Source organism: Mus caroli, chromosome 11 (assembly GCF_900094665.2).
Source record: "Mus caroli chromosome 11, CAROLI_EIJ_v1.1, whole genome shotgun sequence".
NCBI classification, from domain to species: Eukaryota; Metazoa; Chordata; class Mammalia; order Rodentia; family Muridae; genus Mus; species Mus caroli.
This window is the reverse complement of record NC_034580.1, coordinates 104,243,090-104,261,300: the sequence shown is the minus strand read 5'-3', so window position 1 is coordinate 104,261,300 and position 18,211 is coordinate 104,243,090. Positions and strand designations below refer to the sequence as shown.

General features: G+C 42.4%; 1 protein-coding gene across 1 annotated transcript in view; it reads left to right on the top strand.

The window, feature by feature from the left end:
- The window catches only part of Prkca (protein kinase C alpha), a 411,286-nt gene that overhangs the window by 3,373 nt on the left and 389,702 nt on the right, over positions 1-18,211 (top strand). Inside the window, exon 2 of the mRNA XM_021175668.2 lies at positions 273-304. Within this exon, the coding sequence (XP_021031327.1) occupies positions 273-304 (32 nt within the window). The remainder of the gene's footprint in view (positions 1-272; positions 305-18,211) is intronic.

Below are 18,211 nucleotides of genomic sequence, written 5' to 3'. Positions count from 1 at the left end.
CGCCCAGCCTACAAAGTGAGTTCCAGGACAGCCACGACTACACAGAGAAACCCTGTCTCGAAAAGCAAAAAAAAAAAAAAAAAAAAAAAAAAAAAGAGATAAATGCACACAGTCTTCTAGTTAAATACTTAGGGGTGTTTTTTCCTTATTGAGCTCTTGGGTTTCAAGTATAGACTTTTCGACCTTGTAGAGTACTTGCTCATGTAACTTGCTACAATGTGGTCTCGGTGGGAAGCATGCTAAGATGTTTGTTCTTGTTTTCTGTTTTCCAGGGGGTTTGGGAAACAAGGCTTCCAGTGCCAAGGTAAGCTGCCTCGGTGGGCTTCATTTCCAAGTGCATCCACAAGTGAGCACTCACACGGGAATGGACTTCTTCTGCTCCACGTTTCTTTGTGATCTGAAAGATATGTTACTTAGATAATATTTTCAAAACACAAGTGATGATAGTGTGTTCCTTTTAAGGAAAAAACAAAACATAGTATTGCCTAGTAATCTGCACAGAGAACTTCCTTTTCTGTTCATAAAAAAAAAAAAAAAAGCAAAAGCCGTCCTGTAATTTTATTTTATTTTTTTTTGCTGAGAACATTCCTGTCAGAAACTTCTGTCTTTGTGTGGGTGTTTAGAAAAAAAAAGGGGGGGAGGGGAGGATCGCTTTCTATTCATGTGACATTTTCCCCCCTTTCTTTCCTCAACTTTTTCACCCTATACATTGTATACCCAAGGTAATTAGCTTTAGGCTATACATAATTTCAAGAAAGTTGTGTAGATCACCCATTGCCACCAGGAACAAAGTATGCACACTTTGACATTACGTCAGTGATGTAGAGTGATTGACAGCTCTAGGATCACTGTGCGGTGTGCCTTTCCTCTAGCTTGAGTCCATACTTCATGCATGCTCTCCTGTGGCTGGCTCCACAGGGTTTCCTTCCTCACCTACAATGGCATTGTGTTCACCACAGCCACCATTGTTGTGCAGCCATCAAATATCTAACTTTTTATATTCTCTGTCTTATCTGTTGAGTTGGATAAATAAACTCCATTATAGCTTGAGAAGGCGTTTCAAGTTTCCTGGCTTGCCTGCTGGCTTCTCTGCTCATCGCCTATAGCATGTTTATTTAGTTCCAGTTATATTTCCCATCTGGGCATAGGTTTATTATTAGGGCAAGTGGAAAGTACATTCTAGCCTGGAAAATACCATCCTGTGACTGTCTCTTAATAAGTGTATTAGAGAAAAACACAGCGTGTGCTTTTCTATTTTACAAGTGATGGTGTATTATTAAGTTGCTTATCTTTTTGTAAACTTCCAATTTGGTGACCTTGTTTCTAATACACATATCAGAGAGGGACATTTTATAGCATAATGATCATTAATACTGTACCTTTCTTAATTCCATGGTGTGCTTAGAACTCTGATTGAATGAGAGCTCCGTTTGGAAATGAATGGGCATTCCTTTTAAAAGTAGAGGCAAGCAGGCTACATCGGCCTTTGTAGCACATGAAAGAAAGACTTTGGTTCTCAAAGTTCTGGGCCCGAATTCTATGCACTTGGTTTGGGTCTAGGTTTGAATGCGATTTTAGGTAATTCAAAGATGCAAATGAGATCTAAGTCTGTTACTATTTTCATTTTGGCTTCCGTTTGAGTCAGAGCCTATGGAAACTTACAAGAAAAATAGTTACTGAATTTCCTCAAATTGTCCAGGAGAAAGTAGATATGTTGTTTTAAAACGGTATCATATTTTCCCCCCATGACAATGATATAGAGTCATCCGGTCTCTGCCAGCTCATTGGCCAGAGCAGGTATTGTTGGTAAAGTAACAGTGTGGCCGTGGTTTGGGGTCACCAGTTCTGTGAGATTCCCTATACAGTATGTGCTGAGCTTCCAGTGGGTTCTTGGATTAACATCCTCCTGCCTCATAACTCCCTTTTATATGGTTTCTTTTTAAAAAATATACTCATAAAATGTTTAAAAGGTGAAAGAGTCCACTCCTTTCTCTTTCTACCTCCCAGGGATAATGTCTTTTTAAAATACCCATTTAGTTTCCATTGGTGTACACTTAATTGTAAGAGATTGAACTCTGAGGTTTTCTGTGCAGGGTGCATTGTTTTTCCTCAGCAGATGCTAAGTAGCTGTCTGAGCCAGCCTCAGTTCTGTCTGATTCTACCAAGTGGTTATTCACCCTTGTCTCCTCCACTGGGGATGCCAGTTGCTACTAAGTTCACCCAGACCCACTACAGAGAGTATCCCTGGGAACCAGTGTAGGTGCTTCTAGAATGGATACCTAGAAGTGTGGAGGTGCACATTCTAAATTTTAATGGGAACTGTAAAATTGTCCAAAAGGGCTCCAATGTACAGTTCACTATGCATGTAAAGTGTGCTTGCTCTTGCCTTCACTTTCTGGGTAGAAAGGCTGCTATAGAAATTGGCTTTATCTTTTGCTAATGTCAGGGGAAGAGGACCTTACATTTAACTTCTGTCTCCTGGGCTATTAGTGAGGTCAAAGCCCTGCCCCATGTGCAGTAGACATTTGTATTTCTTCTGTGAATTTCTTTACTAGATTTACAATAATACATGGACAAATACACTATACACAAATACAAATACACTAATTAGAGAAGAATGCTTTAGAGCCAGTTCTTGGCTTTAAAGAATTTACCTTGTGATCGCCTTAAGTAATGAATCCCCCTAGTGCAAACACATTTTAATTCCTAGTAACCTTTTCAAGGGTGATGCTATTTAAAAGTTCTAGCTGCTGCTACATCTTGTTTAGTGTGTATCATCTGTGCTTGACTTCTTGTGGCCATATTGTATCTTATTGTGGTAACTTAATTAAGAAAGATGCTCTGCCTAGGGCAGTGCTTTTACTCCCCAAGCAGTACTTACACTGCCTGACTTGCTTTTAATGCCTTCTTAAATCCAGTCTTTCTCTGAGCACCAGTCTTTCTCTGAGCACCTGACCATCTTGGAATATATTTCAGCTTAATGTCTTGACTTTCTCTCCTTTGGTTCTGGTTATTAGAAAGTTATTCCTATTCAGGAGACGAACTCATCCCCATGTACAACATTGGACAGCCCCTTCTTCCAAATAGTAGCCTGAGTTTAGGAAAAAAAAAATTTTTGAGAAAGGGTCTCACTGTGTAAGCCTAGGTTGACCTTGAACTCTCAGAGATCATTCTACTTCTGCCTCCTGAGTGCTGGCATTACAGGCATAAACCACCATGCCTAGCCCTGAAGCTTTTTATATTCTTAGTACATTGGGTTTTTCTTATATGATGACAATATTTTCTAGCTACAGAAACAGTTTGTTGTTTTGGTCAATAGGTTAAATAGTTGTAGCAATGGTAGCCTACTCCTTCTCTCCTGCCCCTTCCTCCCTCTCCTCCCCTCTTCCTCCTCTCCTCCCTCCCTCTCTTCTCTGCTTTTCCTCTCTTTTCCTCTTCTTTCTTTGCACATGTTGTAAATAAGAGCCACATATCCGTGTCACAAGTAATATAGCTTTGTCATAGTTTTGCTTAGTGAATGATAAGAATGATAATGCTAAATTAATAAATGAATTTCAGCCCTAAAAGCTGCATCTATATCACTAGAAGAAGGGATTCTATCAACACGTGGAACACTTAAGTTTATCTCCTTGGCCCAAGATTTAATAAAATGGGCTCAATCAGGGCAACTTCCAGAGAAGTGTTGGTTGAGTTATTTGCATTCTCCCAAAGTGGGTGTTGTGCCATTCTTGTTTATATTGCATTGTGGGTACACAACGATATCACTAGGCCTGATAACCAGGAGGATCTCATGTGAGAGTCTACTGTCTGGATGGAGATGAGACCAAGAACATTTAATACTAGGGAGAAGGGAAAAAAAAAAAAAAAAAAACAAAACTCACTGTGGGCCCTGAATCCATGAAACAGCTTCCTTAAGATTGTCAGTGATCAAGACAACCTTGTCTTTTTGTATCTCTTAAAGGTTGGCTGTGAGGCTCATAGCTGCTTACTGATTCCTGTATTTTTTTATTTTTAATTTGGTGACTCCAGGGCTTTTTTCATCTCCCTAACACGAGCAGGTAATCAATCCTCACTCACATTTTCTTTCTCTTCTTTTCCTTTTTTTTTTTTTTCTTCAGGGAAAGGAAGGGAGAAGGAAGTAGATTTGTGTGGCCTAGGCATTGGTAGCACTACCTTTGAGTCTGTTGGACAAGGAGGTCTGTGTCTAGGCAGGATCTCTGTCTTGCTTCAGCTGCTTCCAAAAGCACTCGTCTAGGACCAGAGTGGTCCTTGCTGCTGCTCTCTCACAGAGCCTGAGCCTCTGGGGCTCTCTGCTACTTTCACTACTGGAAACGGGACCCAGCCAAGTCATTTTTTTTTCCCTTCTCAGAGTTAGCAACAGCCCTGCCCATCTCTAATTACAGCCGTGGAAGCAGCCGCTGAAAAAAAAAAAAANAAAAAAAAAAAAAAAAGTGGACCAATAGACATTTACATGGAGACCATGTGGCTTAGAACTACTGCAAACTGCCAAGAGTCTCGCATACAGTAAGGGGAATTTGCTCTAGCTTGAAAATTAATGAAATATTAATAACTATCAACTAAAGAAATAAAAAAAAAAAAAAACAAAAAAAAAAAAAACGTGACCTGCTTCTATGAAGTGCCAGGCAGTTACTCAGAGTTTGTTGCATCTAGCTGGCCTCTGGATTTTCCTCCTTTCTTTTCCTGTTCTCTCCCCTTTTTTGGTTAGTATCTAGCACACGTTAAAACGAACTTTCAGCCCAGATTGTTTGGTTGAAATATCCCTGAGGTAGCATTGGAAGACAGCTCTGTCTGTAACTATAGGAGTCCATGACCCTGTAGGGTCAACCCTGGGTTCTCAGAATGAATCTGCATTTCTCCACTGCACAGTGGTTAGGAATCTTGAAGGTCTCTTGCTAGGGACATGCAAATCATATTCTGTCCTTTACTTGTGACTCCACCGAATCTCCCACTTTTCAGTAATAAAAGTCAGCTTTTCTTCTGCTGTGCTGGTTAACATTTTATTTTAAAGCCCTGTTAACCTACCTGACCAGGATGGGTTTTGCATTCTCTCAAGAAAGTGAAAACTGGTGTTTGATTTGGGGGTGGGGGGCAGGAAAGAAAGAACACTTATCTGCAATGCAAGCTGAGGGATTCCAGAGGGAGATTCACTTCATGGAGGCTGACTCTGTTTTGAGACAGTGTCTCATATAGACCAGGCTAGCCTTGAACTTGCTATGTAGCTGAGGATGACCTCAAACTTCCCATCTTCTTGCCTCTGTCTGTCAGATACTGGCATTACAGGCGTGTGCACTGTGCTTTGTTTATGTGCTGAGGATTAAATACTAGGCAAGCTCTCTACCAGCTTAGCTATTTGCTCAGGCTGAGTCTGACCTTTAAACAGAAATGGGGCAGTGGGGATTGTGTTGGCAGCCTTGTAGGAAAGGGATGTCCAGTTGTCCTCATCTGCCAAGTAGTGTGGGTACCAGGTGCCAGGAGATAGACAAGGGCTGAGGTCCAAGATGAGCACAATTGTGAGCTTGGCCAACTTGAATGGAATATTTGTTCTTCTCATGCTCTGGAATCTCTGCCTCTGTCTGTCTGTCTTGTCTGTCTGTCTGTCTGTCTGTTTTGTGATGCTTGGAATTAAACCTAGGACCACTAAGTGGTTTGAAGGATGCACATCTTATAGGTAGCACAAAAACTCAACCACCTAAAACTTAGAGTGAGCTCTAGCTGCCCACGGGCTTCGCTCTTGTGTCAGAGGTTTCTGTAATCATTTGTTTATAAAGCAGAGACTCGCCCTTTGACCTCCCCTTTCTGACAGGTTCCTCACTCCTAGGTGATAGCTATAACTAAACTCTTTTTTAAAACCTCTTCGTGCATGTCTGTGTGCACCTTTGTTTGTGAATGGAGCTGCCCACATGCTGTAGCACACATGCAGAGACAGGAGAGTGAACTCAGACAGTGGACCTTGTCTTCCACCTTGTAGAGACAGAGTCTGTTTTCTTCCACTGGCTTATGAACTACTGGAGATTCTCCTGTCTCTCTCTCCTATCTCCCTTTAGGAACATTAGGATTGCCTATCTGCACCATACTGCTCGGGCTTTCTAACCTGGGCTCAGGGGATTTGAACTCGGGTCTTCATGGTTGTGTAGTAAACATTTCCTTACTCCCCTTTAGATGAATTCTTGGTGTTAACTTGGAACTCTAGAGAGTTTGTAACAGTGTACAAAGTACCACACAATGTAACAAAGTACTACAATGTAACGTCTGGCACTTAGAAGTTGTTGGGAGGAGTTGGGGGGGGGGTGCAACCCAGGCTCATCTCAGCTTCCCCTCCCCCATCCAGTAAAGAATTATACTGTTTGTTATAAGTAGGGGTTCTAGGCTGGGACAGGTGTCAGATATTCGTGCTGTATGCCCCTTCTTAAGAGGTTTCTGATTAATGGCTGAGTGGCTGTCTTTCACTTGGGGAATGAGTGTGCTCTGTTGTTTTATTAACACACTTCCTCCCCCCACCACCAGAAGGCAGAGCTGCAGTGTGTGGAGTGCTTCCTCCCTTCACAGACAGCGGGGACCTAACAGATGTTTACTTTTGCAGAGGAGTTTGATAACCAGACTCCTTCCCTTTTGTTTTATGGTTTCTTGATTTCATGCTCTCTGATGGCAATTCCACCCTCCCATCACCCAAGCTGAAGTTTTCAGGCACAGCAGCCTAACTTAGGTTGTGCCTCTTTCCTTTATAGAGTCAGACAGACCGATTTCAAAAACAGCTTTGATTTCTGAGCTGCCCTGATCTGGTGCAGACCTCAGCAGCCTGTGGCTGCCTGAGAGTCCCCAGCTCTTCCCCTGCCTCTGCAGACTTGCCAGTGGATGTTTCCCTCCTTCATGTAGGAATGCTTCACCCTCTGGTCCTCTGGTCCATCATAAGTTGCAGTTGACCAGGTGACATCCGTGACTTTAAATCTTAGCTGCACTGTAGCTTAGGCCTGTCCCAAGCTGCCAGCCCTTCTGGATATTTATGCCCATCATGGGAGCTTGTTACTACATCTCTCTGCCTCACTCTTCCTCTGATGATGGAGTGCAGGATTGAGACTTCTTTCTGTGTGTGTCTCCAGTGGTTAGTGCAGTGCCTGGTACTTTATAGACACTATGTAAATGATTGTTGGGTGTGTGATTATATAAATATTAGAGAAGTTATGATACAAATGTTCACAACCAGGAAGATAGTGACTTTTGACTGAGTTTATTTATTTATTTGCTTATTTATTTATTTTTAAAGCTAACTTCTTATCTAAAGATATGTCAACCTTAAGAGGACTCAGCTGCTAGGCAAAACAGAGAGCAGAAAAATCCAGTCTGCATCTCAAAAGAGTTGTGTGTAGTGCTGACCCGAATAAATTAGCACAGTGGGAGTGAAACATACATTCTTTCTCTCTGATGAGAAGTATGCAGGCACCAGGAATAAATCTTACCGCCACAAATAAAACAAGGACATCTTATGGGCTGTATTAGGAAGCAAGATGTGTTGAATCCAGGGTGAAGAATTGAAGCTGCTCTTCAGGGCACGTTTGTCCCTGTCACTTCAATGTTCTGTTTTCCTTTGAGATTGCTAATAGCTGACCCCACATTGCTGTGCCCAACCACATTGATCCTGTTATTTTTAAACTTCCTAAATTTGAAAGGCTTCTTAAGCCTCAAGGTGACGAAGGGATGAGAATGGTGGTATAAAATGTCCGTAATTGAATCGCAACAACTTTAAAGGTTTTATTCAAATAGAAAGAAAAAAAAAAGCTAACATTGTTAGGTGCAATTCACCATCATGGTTTTCCCATTTCAGGTGATTTTATTCTAAAAGCACCCTAGAATCTCCTGTGCAGAAGGAGAGACTTGAGAACATCTCCAGCCTGGGGCCAGGGCCTGGGTTCAGCTTGTAATCGTTTTGAAGAAACATTCCTCCCTCCAACTGGAAACCAGTTCCTTTTGGTGCCTGTGAAGCCTGGGTTTGTAGACAGGGAAAGAATGATGCCATTAAGAGAAAAAAAAAGCACCGATCCACCTCTCTGGGATGAGACTTGAGTGGCCTTTTCAGTCCTCACCCTTCTCAGACTTTCCACAGCAAACCTTTCATTTCAACTCTTGTTTTCCACCAAACTGTGAAACTCAGGGGAGACGTGAAGTTAAGCCATAAGACCAGGGTGGGGACACAGTATTAACAGTTAGAGTGAGCTAAAATTGCTGAAACCAAAAAAAAAAAAAAAAAAACCCTCCCTATTAAATTATACAAAGGGGAAAAATGACTTGTGGAAATAGGTTTTTGTGAAGAATGGAGCAGAGGGGAATGACTTGATTAATTGCCAGCATAAAGCTGAAATTATTCAGAAGTCCACAAAGTAAGATCAGTGTAAGGACAGTCCATCTTTCATGCCGCCTTTCCCCACTGTCTCCCCACACCCTGTATCTACACATTTCTATTTTCAGTATTGTAAGAAATGCAAGGTCCATCTGTCTTGTCTGGGCAACTTTAATAAGGAACTGAGAAATCACTAATGATGCGAATATGAGACACGTAGACATCTTATAGATCCGTTTAGGTCTGATTTGAGCAAACTCTTTTTTTTTCCTTCAGTGTGATATTTATGCAAATGTTCTACCAGCAAGTTGCACCCCCAGTCCCAACCATGACTCTTTGGATGTATCTCCCAACTCCTGTGTAGCTCTTACAAGCATTTTCTTGTGCTTGAAACACAATGACAACCACTTTCTCCCCTCTTCTCCCATATAGTGCTTTCAACATTAGGCATGGGTCCACGTACTTTTCTTTAATTAATTTGAACATTAGTTGGCCTCAACAGTTGTAAAGAAGTAAGTAAACGGTATTGCTTCCAATTTATAGATAGATATGCCAGAGGAGAAGGTTTTGATACACGTTTACAGTTTGGTTGTGGTAGAACTGGGACTCAAACCCAGGTCTATATGCTGGGTTATTAAGCTATGGGCTGTGCTGCCTCTCACAAGTCTCCATTTAGTTTTCGTCACTCACTGACCACGTTTGATTGTGGAGGTATTGAAGGATCAAGAGCCAATACAGCAGGAGTGTACTTTAGATGCATGGACTATCATTGCATCTGTACCTTTCTAAAGGTTTAGTGCACAGCATGATAAGCTTGTACAAGGAACTTTTACATGGAGCCCAAGAAGTCCTCCATGAGAGCATAGAATCATGCCTTTACATCCAGTGTGTGCAGAATATTATATTCTAGTCTGGATGAATTAGTTGTGGAAGCATGTGGGAAGGCAACACATATTGTTTGTACATACTAGATGATGGCTTTAGATTTAGATTTGGGCTTAGAGGGCGTGTGGATTTTTCTTTCTTTGGGATGATGAGGGAGACATTCTAAGATTAGGAAATAGTAGCAAGAAACATGGTAGGTGAGTGTGTTCTAATATCAAAACAGCGGGATGGGAAGCTATATTATTTAAGATGTTACCAGTCCCAACCACCAAGTCCTAGAGCAGATCGAGAACTGTTTATGGGGCTATTGGTGCCTGCTGACTCAGTGTGCAGTGGCTCTTTTGCAAGGATACATTGTTTCCTCGTGTGTCTTCCTTTTGTTCTTACTGTGTCTTGTTCATGTTTCAGGAAAATGTTACAGTGAGGGAAATTAGGCATGTAGCTTCTTATGAAAGATACATGGATGGAAGTAGGAAAGGCCCTGGCTGCCACCTTATCACTGCTGCTGGCTCTCTCTAAGGAAGCCTAAGAGACTGATTACAGTTGCTTTCGAAGTCTAGGGCTCTTGGTCCATGGAAATTAGGTCTAGATATGATATACTCAGTAATACTAGATACGGGAGGGAAAATATAATCAGAACATTTACATATTTAAAACAGACAGCATTACTTTAGCAACTAGCTGTTCCTTTAGATATTTTTCCTGTTCATTCCCATTGGCTATTGCTTTATTTCTTACAGTCTGATGCGTTTTCAGCATACTAGAGAACTTTGCAAGAGATGCCGCTGAGCTCTGGGGCTCCAGGTTGAAATAGAAGATAGGTTTTCACCTGGACTTTTATCCGAGCTCCCAAGGGAGAAATGGCAGTTTGCGAAACACTACTCCTGGGCTCACGTGTGCTTACAATGTGTGCCTATTGTGCTCTTCCTGTGGAGAGCTGGCAGTGCCACCCCTGCCCAGCAGCAGGGACACTGGAGCAGAGAGAAGTTAAACAACTCACCCTCCATCGTGCCAGCAGGGAGTGGTGGCACTAGGACTTGAAACCAGGCAGATTGAGTGACAGTGTGAGTTTCCAGGGCAGGGTTTTCTTCGCAGCTGAAGCCGCACACACCCTTTTACTCATCTCGCTGCATCTGTTCTTCCTTCAGGTTTTTAAGCGAAGGATGACTTGTGGTGCTATCTACAGCAACTGACACAAAGGTCTCAGGGACCAGAGAAAGCTTGGCTTGCACCCATGGAGGCTTTGCTTAATTCACCTCTGGATTTACCTCTGCAGCCAGGCATCTGCCTTAGAGGTGGAGTGCTTGCCTGGCAAATGTGGGTCCTGGGTCTCATCCCTGGCACAAACCACACCAAACCAAACCATGTACCATGAAGTTAAATGCCAGGACTCAGCTTAAATTCTTTTCCATATTTTACATTAATACTTGAGGCTTCAGTGGGTGGATTCACATAACCATATTACTGCCATAACCTACATGGCCCATAGACAGAATGCCTCAAAATAGACGAAGGGACTTTACTATTGAAGACAATGTAAATATTGATTCCTAACTATAATATGTAGAAGACCTTAAAGTGCTTCCCATTCTGTCTTGTAAATTCAAGTACCTCTCAGTCCAGATGTTGTTACCATAACCATTCCACAAAGCATGTTCAGCATTCCACAGGTTGAGAGCAGACTACAGTGATCATGTTGGGAGTCATTCTCCAGTAATAATCCTAAACTCGTCTTTGGAGTAAATCTAGTTTTTAATGTGCTGAGTTTGGTCACTACATGTGTTTTGTCCCTCCAGTTTCACACTGGTGGCATCCATCTGACAACTCAGTTGACAGACATTTGGTTTCAATTTTAAAGTGTGGCTTTCATATTTATTTCTCTATACTACATCTATGTGATTTTCAAAAAATTGGATGGTTAGTAGTTATAAACAGTTTAGAAGCATGCATAGCTTATTTAATTTATTTATTTACTTTTTAGAACCAAGTTAAAGTTTACTGCCTAAAACTGACATGTGTTCCACTCTTAGTTTGCTTAATTATGTAGCCAGGGTACACAGGGTACCAGTTAGTATGGGGATGGACAACGGAGCTGTCTAATGTCCAGGTCATGCAGTCTAGCTTTCAAGATTCATCCCTGGACGGGGGCAGGGGCAGTTGATGGGCTGAGGCTGCAGCTTGGTGGACTAAATGAATCCAATGCAAGGCCGCACAGCAGTAACACAGAAGCTCTGAGCCTTTCCCTTCAACTTTGCATTTAATATGATAATGAGATATGTTGCTAATGCTTTTGTGGATGCTTTGGCTCCCCCCTCCCCACCCTACCCCCCTCTCTGTCTTTCTCCCTCTCTCTCTCTCTCTCTCTCTCTCTCTCTCTCTCTCTTTCTCTCTTTCTTCCTCCCTTCATTTAAAGTAAACCCTGGGTCTGGGGAGATCACTCAGCAGATAAAGTGCTTACCGAGCAGATGTGAGGTCCCGAGTTCAGATACTCAGTACCCATGTAAAAGCTGGTGTGGTGGCTCCTGCCTGTACCCCTGGTGCTGAGTGCCGAAGACGTGCAGATCCCAGGGGCTCATTGGCTGAAGCAGCAAGCTGTAGATTCAGTGAGAGATGTCTTTTCAAATGAAGACACAACAACACAAACAACGAAGATGAAGAGCCATGGAGCAGCTCCTGTGTTTCTGTATTGCGCTCCGTGGACTGGAGACAGAAATGCTGCTGCCTATGAGCGCGGGTACCCACCCAGCAACATCTGTACCACATCCAGCAGCCCAAGGGATGTTTGTAATACAGGCCCCAGGTTCCTCTAGCTTTCTTTGGAAAATAACAGTTTCTTCTAGGAATAGAATCACAGCTTTCATTTAACCCTAGTAGTTCCAAATAAATTAGGATGGTGGTATGTTTAACTTTGATAATTTATAGATAAACAGCCTGGCAATTGTATACAAATACCTATTTAAAATAAAAAGATTTTTGAACTTGTATTATATTGAGAGTTCATGGGCAAGGAAAAGACTTCCTTTGGAATTATATACCGTTCGTTGTTTCTTAGCATGCCTTGATCTTCCACAAGAGCTGATTTTGCATTTTAATTAATTAATTAATTAATAGTTTTTGTTCTTTTAATCTTCAGATGCACATATTTTTAGTCATCCCCCTAGCAAGACTCACAGGCTGATATAAACTGCGGCGTTTATATTTGGTTGCTTTGCTTGCAGTACTCCAAGTGGTCCCACTCTCAGAAAGGAAGTTATTTCTAGACAACAGTCCAAGCCAGAGGCAGAGTTAAGCCTTTGTTTCCTACAGTTTCTGTGTTGTAGATTTGAGGTTCTGGTCTCAGAACTGTGGACGCAGCTAATAACCACACAAAATAAACAAAGTGGCGGATCCAATGATAAATGAAACAACAGTGCTTATTCACTCCAGTTCCCAATATTTATTTTCTGGCCAAAGCTGAGTACAACACTAAACTCTTGTAAATATTCCTCAGGGGAAAAAATGTTTCCCATGTGCTGGGTTTATTTCTAAGTTGCATTAAAAACTGGCCCTGGGATTAGCAAGGTGGCTCAGTGAATAGAAAGGTATTTTCTGCGAAGTTTTAGAGCCTGAGTCCAATCCCTAGTATCTACCTGGTAGAAAGAAAACATCACTGACTTTCACTGATTGTCCTCTGACCTTCACATGTGTGCCACTGTGCACATGTACACACATACACACACACACACACACTAAGTAAACTGAGGAAGGAAGGTTGTGTTGAAGATATTCTAAAGCCAGTTTGAAATCATCACCTCAGATGAGGTGTGTATGAATATTTGTGAACTCTTTGACTGTCCTTTCACTCTCATTAGTTCTCCATTGTCCCTCTGGGGTGGCAGTCTCCTCCAGTGGCCTGGTTCCCTTCCCAGTAACCCAGCTCACTTCTCTGGAGGGAAATCCTGGGTGGTTCTCGGTGAGAGGAGGGCTTACATGTGTTTATTCCGTGTGCTCTGGTTGTGTCAAGCACATCTTGTCTCAAAGTGGTCCAGCTGTGTCTAGTTCTAACTGGAGCTCCTTCCTGTCAGCCTCTGCTTTAATTACATGGATTATTAAATAATTAATTTGGGGGAACTGGGTCTCACATTGTTGTCTAGGCTGGCCTCGAAAGCACGTTCCTCCTGTGTCTAAACTTCAAAGTTCTGTAATTACAGGTGGGCGCCATCATTCCCAATTCTTTGTTTACTTTAGAAGAAATAGGATGCTTTTCCTAAACTAATTTACTTTTCTCCTATCTCTCTCTCTCTCTCTCTCTCTCTCTCTCTCTCTCTCTCTCGCACACACACACACACACGCACACGCACACACACATAAACACATACTTTATAAAGAAGGCAGTGAGCTTCTACATCTCCCGTTACTTCCCCCAGTGTCAACACTGACATAGCTATCATACCGTGATCAAAACCGGGAAATTAATGGTAGCACAGCTATGTTTCTGAGTTATAAACTTTCTTTGAATTTTTCTCAAAATTTCCACAAATATCTATTTTCTGTTCTAGGATTCCAATTCAAATCCCACATTTTTTCCTCTTAGAATCTCTCTTGGCCAATTTTCTCCCAGTCATGGAGGCCACAGTTTGCCATCAGTTGTATGGGTGAGGTACATCTGTGCAGGAGCCAGATGTTTTCTTTGATGGCGATTCAGATTTGTCCTTTGTCCCTAGCTCACTGTTGGCTGCACTAGAGTAATGTTATTCTGGGTGAGGCCAGCTTGTTGTCCATGTGGTTGCTGGGTGGATGTCACTGTGAGTTTATACTGGTTGTCATCGGCAGGAATCCTTTCTGTAAGCAAGGATTAATAGGAATGCAAACCACCGATCTAGAGATTGCCTGCACTTGCTGGCAGAAATGACCTAGGAATCCCTGGATCTCTGGCAATCTGGAAAGCCCCCATTTGCCTAGACGACCACTGACCACCCCATAGGATTTTGTGCCATCAGGAAACCTGTACTGTGTATCATTGTGATGCGGTAGCCACAGATACCATCTGGCTAGTAAACCCTTGAAATGAGGAACTGAATTTTTTATTATTTAATTTTAATTCATTAAAATTTAAAGTTAAATGGCTACATGTGTATTGGAGTTTTCAGCTTTAGAGATTCCTTGGGGAGCAATGTTGGGTCATAATTTAAACCTTTCATGGAATGGTAGAACACAGATGAAGAAAGCCATACAAAACAAATGCACCATTAAAAGACGGGATCGTAAGGTTGACATTCTGACGACCCCTGCCTAGGTTGACTCAGGAAGAGCTGGTGTGAGGTTCCTCTGCCTCCCGGTTTGTGAGACTCCTCTGTATTTTCTGCAAGTTGCAACTTGATCCAGACGTTCCATTGCTCAGGCTCGGGTCAAGCCGGGTCATACAGTTTTAAAGATGCCTTTATAACGCCCTTGCCTGTTACTTATGTCTGTATTATTAATGTGGAAAGAGCATCGACAGGACATTTTCCATCCCATGAAGCATACCCAACTGAGGTCAGTTCATAAAGTTAGAGTAGTTTATGGCAAGCCTGCCAGCACATAGCATGACACATGAGGTACCTACTGTGTGCTGCTTGAGGAAACACAAATGCTCAGGGTTCTTTCTAAATACGTGCACATACACGCATTTGATTTCTCTGCAAAATTTAGTGTGCCTGTGGGTAAGAGGTGTGTCTGTGTGTGGGTGTGTGTCTGTCTGTTGGGGTGGTGGAAAAATTCGAATCAAATTGTTATATAGCTATTTATTTGTCTAAACATCACCCACATGACTGTATGCACTGTCTTCTTTAACGTTCTTGTCTTTGCATTTCCAACACAAGATCAAAATTGGACTTTAGAGTTATTTTTGTGTGTGGAGACATCTGGAGGCAAAGGGAACGAACATGGGAGGGTGGAGTGTGGATTGCTCCTAGATTGGAGGCTCAGCAGCTTAGGCCCGCTGTGTACAGACCCTGTTGGCTTTTGGATTGGAGTGGGGGTTTTCAGAATTTCAGTGATAACATGTCACTGGGGGCTTGTTGGGAGTTTAATGCAGGACTAGGTAAGTTTGACTGAGCTTCACAGAGCGCTAGAGTTTTGTTTTAGTTTGTTGTTGTTGTTGTTGATTTTAATATGAAGAAATGCCAATGTGTGTTAACCTGTTAAACAATGATCATTTTGCTACTGTGAGAAGTGAAGTCTCCACTGGGAGTGAAACAGCCTTGGCTTAGGTTCAGGTCTATTCTCTCACATTATTCACAAACGGGGAACTTGGTCCCCGTTAGGGCACAGATCTGGCTGCTCTTGCCTGCGCCTGAGGCAGATCTTGCTCACTAGTCATTCCTATTCCTCCCTCAACTTCAGATTCTCTCTCAATGCCATGTTTTAGGCACTGGCAGAGAGAGGTGACTCCCTGTCCTCCTTGGTATATTCTTCCCACCATCCCTCCTGGCCGAGTCTCCTCTGAAGGCAGGAGAGATCCCCAGGCACTCGAGCTTACCTGCTTTTCCTCCATTTTTTCTCAATTCTTCATAGGAATGTAGAATCTCTCTCATACACAAATCCATGGTATTAAATTTTTTTTCCCTAAAAATATTATCACTCAGGCTAGGGAGAAATCACAGCTGGGAAGCGCTTTCTCTGCAAGTGTGCGGACACTGTTTTCAGTTCGATCCTCATAATCTACATTTAAAAATAATAGACTCACTGTTACTGGTGTATTCTTATAATCCCAGCACTAGGGACACAGACACAGGCAGATGCCTAAGGCTCCAGGCCAACCTGTTTAGCCTATGCTACCAAGTTACAGGCCAATGAGAGACTTTGTGTCAAAAACAGAGTACATGAATTCTGAGAAATGACACTCAAGGTTGTCCTCTGGCCACCATATGAACCTGTACATTAGTATATGTGAATCTACACTGAATACACACAGATACACACACACAGATACACACAGGCATATACATGTACACAGACACATGCAGACCATGCACACATACACACATACACACATACACATGTAGACATACATACACACATACACATACACACAAACACATAAACATGTTATCACTGAAATTCTGAAAATTTCATTTTAACACACTGTTGCTGTTGTGTATTGGCCAGAATTGAATTAGTTTCAGGTGAAAATTCAAACTAACAAACAAAGTAACCAACTAACCAACCAACCACCAGCAGTAAAGCCAAACAAAGCATCACTCGTTTCTGCACATTATCTTTGTCTGCAAGTACCGTGTTAAATGTTAGATTTTTTTTTTCTAACACATGTTGGGTCCAAGCCAATGTTTATCACTCAGATTTATGTGAGTCCCTTACAGCTGAAATGTGGCGTTTGAGCTGTATGTATACTGGCTAGTGGTCTTACAGAACTTTGTCATTCTAGACCTCACTAAAACATATAGGCCGCAAATAATAAAAGAAATACCAGCAGTAGACTTTTCTGATGGGTTTTAAGGGGGACAGAAGAGAGGATAAAACGATCGCATCCTCATGGCAGGGACCTTGGTGATGGTGGATGGTGGGGACATAGGTTGCTTTTTCCCACAAATATGTGCAAGGACTGGTGTGTCGCTCATGGCAATGTTTATTCAATTTGTGTAAAGCTCTGGGATCCATCCGTGTGTGTGTGTGTGTGTGTGTGTGTGTGTGTGTGCATGACATTGGAAATAGCAGGTCTGGATGCCAGCGTTCCTAAGACTGAGTGTGGGGAGGGGGAGAAGTCCTAAGGGGTAGGTAGTTGCGATTTACTGAAAGCCTGCTTACAATCCTTTGAGCTAGCTAAGAGAGCCCGAGGATTACTCTGAGTTTATAGGACGGCATGCTTTTGCATGCACAAATCCTATTTGTGCAAATTTGACCTTTAAAACGATTTCTATTCCCTTTCCCCATCCCTCTCCTTTCTCCTATCCTAAAGCCAGTCTTTTGTGCAACATTTTTAGTCTTATGTGTGATGTCCTGCAACCATCTGGGGCTCGCTACCATCGGTCATCCATCTACATAGCCACCAATGTTATGCATCAGGGATCACTCGGAGTCTGGGGAATAATAATAGTACCTATCATTTATTGAGAACCCTCTTGTATATGGCTCAGTGTTAAACACTTAACACTTTTCACCCTAATTTAATTTTGCAACCATATTGGGGTAGATCATTTCATGGATGTGCCTCAGAGGGATGAAATGTGCCCGAGTGTGCCTGTAGATGGCTAAGTGAGCAGAAGGTCTAGCCATGCAAGCCTGACAACCCGAGTTCAAACACAAGTTTCCGACCGTGGGAGGAGAGAAGCGGCTCCAGGAAGTTGCCCTCTGACCTCTGCATGGAGACCATGGCATGAGTGTTCAGTCTCCCCAGTCCCCACACACACACCTGAGTCACCTGAGTCACTTATAGCTAAGTGCTTGTATTAGAGAGTCTGGGTGGTTTTTTGTTTGTTTGTTTTGTTCAGAAATGGGCATCCTATGGCCTTAAGCTTGAGATCTTCCTGCCTCTTGCTCCATGGTTATATCCCATGCTGCACTGAAATAGACACCTTCCCCCCTCCCCCACCCTCTCCTCCCAACCCCCACCTGCTCCCCAGAGTTAAGAGTTTCTCTGCATAAGAGCCCTGGCTGTCCTGGAACTTCTTTGTAGACCAAGCTGGCTTCTAACTCACAAAGATCCTTTGACCTCTGCCTCCCAAGTGCAGGGATTAAGGGTGTGTGCATCACCATGCCAGTGGATCTGAAATAGTTCTTGATCATGAATTTTATTTTGTTCTCCTCACCATAAGGATTTTGCTACATTTCCTAAAAACAACAACAACAACAACAAAAAAACAAAAAACAAAACAAAACAAAAAAAAAAACAAACAAAAAAGAAACCACCTTAAAGATAAATTCCTCATGGATGTGTGTATTCTTTTTAAAAGTAAATTCCCCATCCTGACAGCTTGAGTCTAGATGTTATCTTTT